The sequence below is a fragment of the Plectropomus leopardus genome, chromosome 11, assembly GCF_008729295.1.
Source record: "Plectropomus leopardus isolate mb chromosome 11, YSFRI_Pleo_2.0, whole genome shotgun sequence".
NCBI lineage: Eukaryota > Metazoa > Chordata > Actinopteri > Perciformes > Serranidae > Plectropomus > Plectropomus leopardus.
Window position 1 is genome coordinate 26,783,104 of NC_056473.1, and position 12,034 is coordinate 26,795,137.

General features: G+C 37.7%; 1 protein-coding gene across 1 annotated transcript in view; it reads left to right on the forward strand.

The window, feature by feature from the left end:
- Window positions 1–12,034, forward strand: part of shank3a (SH3 and multiple ankyrin repeat domains 3a) — a 221,936-nt gene that overhangs the window by 65,596 nt on the left and 144,306 nt on the right. Inside the window, exon 3 of the mRNA XM_042496156.1 lies at window positions 9,763–9,966. Coding sequence (XP_042352090.1) covers window positions 9,763–9,966 — 204 coding nt within the window. The remainder of the gene's footprint in view (window positions 1–9,762; window positions 9,967–12,034) is intronic.

A 12,034-nucleotide genomic window follows, 5' to 3' on the forward strand; every position in this document is an offset into this window, starting at 1 on the left:
TTCACTACAAAAAGCTAAATAAGGTTGCAGCTGGCTGGAAGGAGATTACAAGGAAGCTGAACGTTTCTGGTAAATGACCATTGCAAATAGCAACCTACTTGCTGTTGGCTATATTGTATGTCATTTCCAATTATATTTCCAGCATTATAAAACACGTTTTTTTTTAATGTAGCACAAACATAGCAAAATAGCAATTAGGCTACTCACCTATCTTTGAGGTGATTACGTTTCCATTGGGATCTCAGATGCACAGCTGAGACGTAGCCTAGGTGGTTTGTTTACATGATGTGACAGAAGTGCATATTTAGTGGATTCAAGGTGGCAAGAGAGCTCCAGTGTTATGTGATGCAACGCAGTAGTAGGACACTTGTTTGCAGTTGTGACACAGTGACATGATATGCCACACAGGAGCAGCTGCTGAGAGATTTGGTATACTTGTCCAGTATCACTGTTAGTATCTAACCAGTTTGAAAATTTACACCTGTCCAGCCTTTCTTTGCTCTACTCTCAGCTACAGTCAGTGTTTTTTTTTTCTGTTGAAGATGGAAATACTGTTCACATTTTCCACCAGATTTTTTCTGTTTATTTAGAAATTTATACAGTCAGTTATTAGTAAGGAAGGATTGTGTAACCTTCAAACCTTGTTAAATACATACTCTAAATTTGTACTTATCCTTAATGCCCCCACATCTTTGAAATTAGTATGAATTTTGATAAACTTTCAAGCAAAACTCCACTAACCATCTTCTTCACTGCACCCGTGTGCATATGATTTATTCCTTCCACTAGTCTTCTCATCATTATTTGTCACTCCTGGCTTGAACAATGGACTGACTGTCCAAGTTTGTTTTGGCTTGAAACCATTAAATATTCATCTCTAAAAGATTTATGACTGTGGTTTACTGTTTGTTGTTTGGGATATTAGAAAACCTTTGATCAATGCGAATGGAATCAATAATTTTAAGACAAGGCTAAAACAATGTTTAATTTCCAGAGTTAATGAGAACAGCATGCGCTAATCTCAGTATGCCTAATGGACTTAACACATACAGACTTTACTTCACATGACCTGCATGCTCAGACTGAATCAGTGAGTGGAAGAGGGGCCCCACTTTGTGACACCTATGACAGGGCCATTTCTCTGTCATAGGTCATTGGAGTTGGTTTCATGCTGTTTATGCTGTAACTAAGTGCATTTTTTTTTGTTGATGTGGATGGATGAAATTAGATTTTAAAAAAGGTTAGTGTGTGACGGAGGATGTTGGTATTTGAACTAAATGCCACTGTGCACTGTGGTTGTTTTTTCTATCAGTCCAGGGAAAAAGATAACTACTAAAAGCAGCCCTTCAACTCCTGCATGTATGTGCTTATTTGTTAAACAAGTTGATAACCCTTAAACAATTGTTAAAATAAGTTGTACTGTTTTTTTACAAGATCATTAACTATTGCTAGTGACAAGGTAATTTATCATAGAATACTTACTTACTTAAGACAAATCTATTCAAGCTACAATTTATGAGTCTATTATTACACTAAGCTTGATCTATTTATACCAGAGATTTTGTTAAAATGCTCCTAATGCCCAGATTACACTTAATGACCACCCTGATTTTCCCCTTGCCGACAATGCATCACAGACGCTCCCCTTACACCTAGCATGCTAAATATCTGGAACTGTTAGAAACGATGTCAATGTGCTAAAACAAGGTGTGTGTGTGTGTGTTTGAGAGGGAGAAAGAGAATGTGACAAAGATGGGGGATGAAAAGTTGGAAGGTGGACTACTGCACGCAATGTTTTTGTGTAATTACATCACAATTGTATTGATTTTGAGTTAGATTGATTTTAATATTTTTTAATCATGTTACTTTATTTGATGGCATTGTCTCATTGACTCTTTGCTGCAATACAGATCACTAAAAGGCGGCTAGTAGGTTTTAAATGTTATGAATACCAAAGTTGTCGGATTAAATTAAACTTAGTCAATTGATTTAATAGCAGGCTTTGAACCTAGATGAAGTGTTTTGGTGCTGCATACCTTTACACCTTGCATTGTGCCTCATATGTTAAATGAAGTAGACACATACAAACGACAGAGCATTTTATAACTAAATGGTAATTGAGTTTTAAGAAAATCCAGCGTAAATGTTGAATCAATCAAGTATAATTGTGCGATGTTACTACCTCCTCTTGATTTTAAAATTACAGATGAGTTTGCCCTAATAATGGTAATTACTGTCAGTGGTTTCAGTATTAAGCACTGTAGTTCTTTTTGAAACTGTAATTAGGGTATGCCCTTAAATGAAAGTTTTACTGCTGGTGCTTCATTGATTAGCAAAACAGTGTCAGCACTGTACAAGCAGGTGGGAAGAGGTGCTGGCAGGGAAGGAGACGTGATGCAGTGGACGGGTGCACAGCATGCTTTATGAGGTGTGAGGCATTGGGGTTACAGTCTTATGCCAGTTGTGTCTTTTATGTGGAGTCAGGCAAACTCAGTTTACACACAAACTCACAAGGAGACTCAGTCACACAGATTAACAAGGACACAAACTCAAAGACCTGCAATTACATAAACGTACATCTTGAGCTGCCTCCTTGAGAACTAAAATCAAGGTTATTTTACACAATAGAGCATCTACAAATGTGGCTGTTAAGAAAAATGGAAAGTCACCCTATAGAGTTGGCCAATTTCCCAGTTTCAGATGTAAATTTGGAAATGCTGTGCTTACGTACATTCTGTATGATGTATTTGCATTACAAGATGACAGATTAATGACCAAAATGTACATGTATACCAGAAGAGATTAAAATTTAGTTAAAAAATAACAAATATGCAACAAATAAGTAAATTAATGAATAGCATAATTATTTTGTGATTCCTTTGTAATGTGTGCTGTCTCCGCTATAGAGTACTGTTCCTTCTGCTCTGTGTTATAACAGTGCTCAGTATAGGCACTGACTTGGGTTTAACATTTGGTGATGTCATGTCATGAAGAGACTATGTGCTCTAACTGAGATTGGGTTGTTTTTGGTAGTTATCAGTGTAATAGCTCACAGGTGTTGAGTTCTTTTCAACATGTAAATATCAACACACGTGTTCTCTGGTGCGCTTTTGTACAATGTACTGAAGGCTTGTCCAAAGCATGTATCTTTTCCATTTGCTCTCTCTAACTGTGGAACCGCTGCAAATATTTTGTGAAAACATCATCCCAATGTTACAAAATAACCACAGCCCACCCCCTCTCAGTGCTTATATGAGCATCAAACATGTCATTTTGATTAATTATTTTGCCCAGTTTCCTTTGCACATCAATGGGTGTGTTGGAGAAGACATGCATGAAAACGGTTTCAATCCGTTAATCCATCCAAAACACCGGTTAACTAGGTAGCGACTGCCCATATTTCCCCTGGAGCTCCACATTTTTCATTATATTAAAGGTAGAATGTGAGGCTGTATCAAGCAGCATGATGTAATCGAGACTGTTTGGGTTCCAAACTAAAGTTTTAAACTTTTGTCCCACATCACTGACAACAGTAAGTTTCCTCTGAGGACGACTCTTTGCAAGGTTTCAAAACTGTTAGTGCGTCATGACGATAAGGGCTCTTCAACAGGATGAAAGTAGTACATTTAATAAGCCATGATTGTCACAGCTTTTAATGTACCCACCTATCCAGGGTTCCCACGGTCATGTCACTTTTCCTGTCATGGGAATAGGAAAAAAGTAATCGAAAGTTTTTCAAAAGTCATGGAATTTTGTTGTGTACAGTGAAATTCATGAAGTATTTTTTATGGATAATGCAATATAACAAAACAGCAAATTAATTTTCTGTAGCTGTCGTCTTAATGTAGCGTTAATATGTGTAAATGTGTGCCAACATTTTGTTTTTCATTATGTCTGTTTTGTTATTTTCAATCTGGGTTTGTCTCTTCTGTCCTGTATGCCAGCTAGCTCAAATTATTTCATAGTAGAGTTTTAATCTGAAATGTTTGAAAAACAATGGGGCAAGTGAGCCAAGAAAATAAAAGATTCCTTGAACAGTCATGGAAAAGTTTGGACATTTTGTCCGTAAAAAAGTATGGGAACCCTTCCTATATTAATGCGTTCTTTCTGATCCCTCCCAGTGTTCAAATGTGCCACAGGTGCGCCATGGGAGCCTTGCCATGGAAATACCAAAGGTGTGTTTGGCATACTTCCGTTCACTAAGTAGAGCTGGTGGTGTCTTCTTGAGCGCACGGAAAGTTATTTCGGTCCCAGTGTGGTGCTCAGTCTGACAAATCCTGATATGATAGGTTTTGCTCAGCCACTATTAAAGTGGAGTTGATAATATGCCTCAAGGAGCTTTTTTAAAAAATCTGTCACAGCTTACTCTCTACAGTGGTGCCTGATTATTTTATGTATGAACAGTATGTATCAGTTTTTGCTCTCCATAATTACTCAGTCACTCTTGAAAGTGACTTTGCTAGCTCTTAATTTTTTAATAGAGTTTAATTTCTAAGTCCTTTGCGAGGCTAATAACACACAAGGACATTTTGCCATGATTTAGCTTGTTTTTTTATTTTAAATGCTTGACTTTGAAGTTACAGATATGTGTATTTGTTTGTGGGTGTGTGTGCTCATTCATTGCTGTTTGACTGTGTGTCGATGGTAAGATCTCCCTGCTTTGACAAAACTTTCCCGAGTGGCCTTCTTAATCCTAAGCCTTTAGTCTCTCCCAACACTCTATCATCTCTCAGTTTAATGAAAAAAGACAATGTATCTCAATTTAAGATTCTTTTCAAAGCTATATTTAATGTTAATTTTGTTACAGTTTTGGAAAAATATCTTTCTATCGGTTCTGTTCTCCAGGTTTTCAAGTAGACAGTCAAAGTATTAGAGAAGTAGGTAGTGGAGAGTTGGAGTTTGGAGTTGTTGCCACCCTTGGCATCTTTCTGCACAGAAGTTTTAACTTCTGTATTTTTGCACATTATCCTGAGGACTATTTTGGTGGATTCATTCCACCACTCAGATGGGGAAGACTGCATGTAGTGTTAAAAGGCAAATAGACTTTTACTTCTAAAACGGTCAAGCTCTACTTTAAAACAGATATATTTTACCAAAGTATTTTTTAAAATCACATTTTATATTCATGATTCATGACTTTAATACTATATTTAAGTTATGCACTAATATGTCAAAGCAAGTCCCTTGTATGTGAAAACCTGCTTGGCAATAAACTAAATTCTGATTCTGATTATAAATGCAAAATGTAATATCTGAAAAACCAAAAGAAGGGCCTTTATGAGACTAATACTGATGCACAAATGGGGATTTCTCCTGTTTAGAGCGCAGGTTTAAGCACATGTCAGTTGTTGGTTGGTTAATTTGACGTGTCAAAATGGTCAGAGGAAAGATGTGGCTGAAAGTGTTATTACATTGAGCTGTTTGATACCACAACCTTTTTTCCAGCCTAAAAACTGAAATAGCATCAAAGGTGAAGTGCTCAGTTAGAGAACTGGCCCAATAATCAACTAATCAGTAAATTAATTAATGATAGCATGACATGCTGGCTTCATCATTATCTACTACCTGTCTGAAGGAGGACACTGTGGAGCATCTGCTGCCTTTTTTATCAATAAGATTGATCATATCACTAGTAATAGCACTTCTACTTTGCAATTTCCTTTTCCCTGAATTGCTTTAGGCCGATACCTCTATATGATCTGGTTGTGATGTTTAACTGGAGTCTTTGTCATAGTCTTTTTGACATTATCTAACTAAAATGGACAGAGTCTCTGTGTGTATGTCTGCCTTTTGGTTGTCTCGACTACGCTTTATCCAATTGTCTTTACACTTAGTGGGTGTTGGCCGAGGACCAAATAAAGTGCAGTGTTGAGTGCAAGCTCTTGAGATCTATGGGACACACATGTTAGTAGTGTGTTGTAGTGTGTGTATGGACTGTGTAGTATATTGATAGGGGACCCTCCTTAACTGCTGAACAGCATGCTGGTGAGGCTTGCTCTCTGTCTCTTGCTACAGAACATTCAAGAGCAGATGAAGAAAGCCAGAGCAGACAAAGCGGAGATGTTACATTGTAGCAAATTCAAATATTTCAAGCATGTAACTGTCATAATTAACACTTATGTTTCTGGTAATAGTCTGGTCCTAAATAGTGAATGACTTGTATACTCCAACACTGGAGAGGAAACTGTGTCATTGCAGGTGAATTCTCAATTACCAGGGAAGTGCAGTGTTGAGTATGACGTTGGGATGAGCAGTTCTTTAGAAAGCTGCAAAAACTGGAGGTTAAGCAGTCGGCCCGTTCTGACCAGGCACGTTTTTACAGGCGATGCAGTCGTCCGTGTAAGACTGTTGTGAGAGGTAATAGAAGCTGTTGGCCCTAATCTGCACTTTAATGATGCAATAAAAACTAACCTGCTTCTGGATGTGTACCAGACATTATGCAGAAGGGACGCTGTCTTGATCCCACAGAAACAAACAAATTTCCGAACTTGCATTAAAAAAAAAGAACAGAACAGAACTACAGCCCCTGTGCATGTGCTGCACTGCTGTTGGTTCAGATCAGAGCTTTGTTTGACATCATGAGCATGCGATAATGTGTGCTCCAGGATAAGAGAAAAGGCTAATATTTCTGGGCCTCCCCCTGATTGGTTTCCTCCCCTATCTGACCAACAGGACAGTTTGTTTTTTGGATGATTTAACTTCATCAACTGCTAAGAGATCCTGTTACCCTTCTGTTTATGTCTGTACGTGATACTTAAGGAGCACATTTCATTATTTGCATAACAACATCTCTTTTTATATGTTTGACATCAGATGACATTTATACAGATGAAGCGTAGATACTCATTCAAAATGTCAGCAAGCTCATTTCTCTATGTTGTAGCTGCATATACTGAAAGACTGGATGTCCCATCATATTTGACATTTTTTTTGCCCCCTCAGCCTAACATAATGTCTGTTTTAAGACCAATTCGGTTTAGTCATTTCATAGTTTCAATTCTGGTTCTGTTTTGGTCCCTGTGACATAAATATGCACACGGTTCTGCACAGACCCCTATGCAGACATCCTTGTGTGTACAATTTTTTTTTTTTTTGACAGAAATTTACTCCAGACCCAGCAGTGTATTTTTAGACTCAGTTTGACCTGATGTTGCCAGTAGGAGGATGGCAAGCTTAACTCCCAGCCCTTCTGTTTACTGATGAGGGCTGAAGCAGATCCTCAGTGGTACGAAGAATTGCCACAGACACTGATTGAATGAATGAATGAATGAATGAATGAATGAATGAATGAATGAATGAATGAATGAAGGCTTTATTTTGAACATGCGAGAACAAAACAAAAAGCAAAAATAAACTAAAATAGTCAAAACAATCAAACACATAATTTTCTCAACATGTCTGAAAAGGAGCAGGAAGAAGCATACGCTTATTGAATCTTGCCGGGAGCAGGTGTTTGTCTCTTTTTTTTTTTTTCATATTTTACAAACAAAAATTACCAAATATATTTACATATGTACATATTACCAATAACCGAAACAAACAACATACAAACAAACAATGTGTGTGAACACCTAGTAATTGTCAACACCCTTCTTCCTCCCTGTACCTTGTAAAAACCATGTGTTTGTACTGCTTTAATCCATGAGGAAAGTGTGTCCAAGCCTTTAGTGAGTCAAGAAGTTATTTGATAAAACTTCAAACCTAGAGCAACATATTGTGCAGTCATAGATACATATATATTTTTGGTGTATGAGTATTTCTGTCTCTTAGTAATGATCAGCCTCATTTACATTGCATTAATATTGTTTGTGTTAAATTAATGTTTTTACTCTGCAGATAGTGTTTCTTGTTTCTGCTTTCTGCAATCAGCATACTAACACACCCCCATTTCCCTATACAGTATATGGATATCAGTTTGCCCTGAAGTGTATCATGGAGAAAGTGGTGAAGTTTTTTCTGTACACATATTTAGGCCGCACACACCAGTGTCAGACTGTCAGCGAGTGTCTGTAAATGTAACGGCAGTCAGAAACAGCTGATAAGCTGTGTGTCACTTTCAAACATGTCGGTGTCTGATGCACTCTCTGCTGAAGGCACAGACTGCAGTCTCTTCAAGCACAGTTAGAAATGACAACTTAACACCTGCTTAGATGTAAATCAGAATTTTTTATGCTGCATGCTCATTAATAGGCTGCTAATTTACCAGTTGTCTTTAAATGAACGTTCAGTATGCGCAATTTCTATAAAGTAAAAACTAGAACGCTCAATTTTCATGTTTAAATTTTAAATTAGTAATTGATGAGGATGAAAGGGTGTCAATTTTATAGTTATGTAATCGGCTACACATGACCAATGCATTAGAAAATCAACATTTTTATTTGTTGTCCATTAGCCTTTTTAAATAATTACATTTTTAACATGTTATACATTTAGATAGAACATTTGTATTAACATTTTCTAAGACAGCCAGGCCTTCATCGTTTGTGGGTATGTATGGTCTGAGGTGGTTTTAAAAATGTTCGCAGAGTATGAAAATTAAGGTAAGAACATATTGATGAATCCCAGATTTCTACTAAAACGTTCACACACATCACAGATTTGCGCGTACACTCTGTTTGTGAATGAGGCATTCTGCATGCCGTTTTGTCTTTGCACATACAGTTACAATAATGCTCTTTTTTTTCTTCATGCCAGGCTAAGATTTTTAAATTTTTTCACTGATGTCTCAGAGCTGCCTGTTTGCATCTGCATCTGGGCATCATGTGGATGTTAGTTGCACTGTGTTGCTGTGATAAGATGCGATTTCTCAACAGTGTCAAAAACATAGTGATGCTGAACAGGATGGAGTTGAGGTGCTGAATCAATATTGCAGGCAGCAGTGATTGATTTATTACTTGTGGGTTTTGCATGCACACTCCCTCTCTCTCTCTCTCAGGCTCCACAATGTGGTAGCTTGAGGGTAGTGCTCTGCCTAGCTGCAGTAACCATAGTCCTTTACACTCTGAACAGAGTGGAGAACAGCATGGTAATTTATTCAAGTGTTCAATTTAGCATGACATATGCGGCTCAGTTAGCAGTTAACCAAGCTTTATCTTATTTCTTAATATCAGTAATTTATGAAAAAGAGAGTACCACTAAGGTTATACTTCAGTGTATGTTTACTAGAGCGTACAAGTTAACTGAGTTGATTAATTTTTTTTTCATTTTTCCCATGGGCATCCATACAGTACCTGTGAACTGTTTCATTCATGACTGCAGACAGAGCTACTGCAGCTATTTATGTAGCAGTTAAATATTGCCCAGCTTAATTTTCAGAGCATGAATAATGCACACTCACATGTAGACTCAAATTTATGCCATTGAAAAATTGGTGTCAGGAAGGTGTTTCTGTAAGAGCTTTTGCTTATATTACGGTTTTGTTTACTTTAGTATGGTAACTAGCACTGGCTTCGAGGATGACCTTTCATGAAAAGTAATGGATAATGGTGAAATGCTGCCATACCTATGTGAATTGCTTATTATAATAAAAAGCCTAGCTTCTCCCCTGGGCATGACATTGGAAGTTCAGTATATCTCTCTGTAATGAAAGAGGTCCTATTTAATATTCTAACACATTTTACAGCACCTAAATGGTATATTTTTTTGACTCAGGAAAGTATCGCCCCCCAAACTCTTGGTTTTACTTAACTGAAGTGCAAATGTGATATTTAGAAAAATTACATGTGCTTGACCTTCTCCCCTCTTTTGCTCTTGTCTCTACAGAAATGTATGAAATTCAATGTGGATGCTCCTATCTGGCTGTCCAAACAGCGGATCCTGTGCAATCTCAACCAGAGCCTAAAGGATGTACTCAACTATGGCCTATTCCAGCCGGCCTACAACGGCAAGGCTGGCAAGTTTCTGGATGAGGAGAGACAGCTAAGGGAATACCCCTTCCCATCCATCGCTCCTGTACCTTACCTGGAGGTAGGTATGGAACATGTGTATGTATGAGACTTCGTGGAGTGCTGGCAGGAGACAGCAAGAGATGGAAAGTGAGATGGTACATGCCACCACACTATACATAATCTTTTTGTAATGTTTGTGCACAATCATCTTCCAAATAACATGGGGAAAAAATGACTTCACATAAGGTTTGCTTTTAACTTTTATGATTCTGAATCGCTTCTCAGACTCCAAAACTCATTTTTTCTCTGTCGTTGATAAAATCATTTCGGCAGAATGAAAGAACCAGATCCCAACTGCGAGATTTCAATTCAGCATCTGCACTGTGCACTGCCTACACAGGGTCCTAACTGGATGTAAGCGTTGGACTTTCAAGCCTATTGCATTATAGCGCATGCTTTCTGTCCACAGTGTATCTATTAAAATGGAACTCTGCCACATCATGTGAGCAGCTGTGCACTCGGAGACATAACCACTGAAAATATAGGTGAAAACTTACTTCCTCATTATTCATATTCACAACAGTATTATCGTTTGCTGTTTTATGTTACAGCACATGTCCCTTTTATCAGTGTTTATAATGTGTCTGTTCAGAACATGGTGGTTTATGTTGGTTGTTGTCATTTTTTTGTTAGTTTATAGTTTACACCATTAGTGAGTTGGCTGTGACACTTCAGCAAACCAGCTGTGCTGGCGGTAGGAGAGTTACAGGTCATTTCCTCATTAAAAATAAATAAAAAGGTGGCAGCCGATACCTTAAATGGTAGGCTTAAAGTTTAATCAGAAAAAGAAGAAGAATTTTGGTACAGATGCAGAAGCCTCAGCCATATGGGGAGCACACTCTACCAGGAGAGCTAGAGGTCGCCCTGTACCGTTAAAATCTTAATGACACCCATCCCTACGTGGGAGTGAACATCTCTAAATCGTGTCAAATTACTATAACACAACAAGGTATAAACAGCCCCTCAGTATTCAACAACTTTCAAATTGTTCTTTTAAGGGCAACTGTACTTCACATCGACTGAACACATGATGCCTGTTGTATTTCCATCTTATTAGCAGCTGTTGTTGAAGAGTATCTGCTGTAGTCTTTTTAATGTGTCTTAATGTTTGCATCACAGGCACACACATGCAGCCTCACACAGCATGTTGGTGTATGTGCATCATTGTGCATGCAGTGTATATTTTTTCTGTCATGAGGTGTCAGTCAAATCTAGCAGCAAAAATACCCTGCTCGATGACAGTGTGTTGTCTACAGCGGCTGTCATCTCATGGAGATAATTGTTGTGCTTGTCCATCATGGTTTTTGATCTGAGAGAAATGCAGGCGTGTAAAGATGTGTCGTGTAACAAAGAGTGGTGTAAAGACACCGGGTGGTCTTTTGACTGGCCGTTCTTGTTTTCTCTGCTTTCTGATGTGTCAAGAGATGAAGAGCATAAAACAGATTCACTTTCCACTTGAGCCTCAGTTTAATGTCAATCTTTGCTGCATAGGGAGATACTGCTATTACTTTTAATTACATTATTGCTTATTATAGTCCCATATTGCTTTACAATTGTAATAAATCATTTTAATGAATAGCCTTTACCATGTTTTCTTTGGTGGTGCAGTTTGGCTATTTCAACAATGATGAAATATCGAGGCATATTGCGTGCTCATGGTAAGGCTATTTGTCTCCTCTTCACTCTGTATGCATAATTTTTCTCTCACCTTGGCTCTTAATGGCTCTTAATATTTCAGAATTGATTTATTGTTCTAATTTAGGGTTGGACTCTTGGTGGCAGTCAGTTGACAAAAGTAGACCTTTGAAAACTGGCTGGAGGATGTTTCTGTTGTTTCACCAGCTTGATGAATTGTCATATAATCAGAAACATGTTTCTGAACAAATGCTTATTTTGTAAAAAATTCAGAGGTTAAAACACAGTTTGATATAAGACACAAAAGGCTCAATTAAGTGTGCAGTTAGTGCATCAGAATATCAATATCAGCCATTTACGTACATACCACCTGGCTCAAAACCAACATTCTTCACATTTTTAACTGTTTATTTAAAACTTCAACTGGATATTCGCCAGAAAAAAGGAAATTA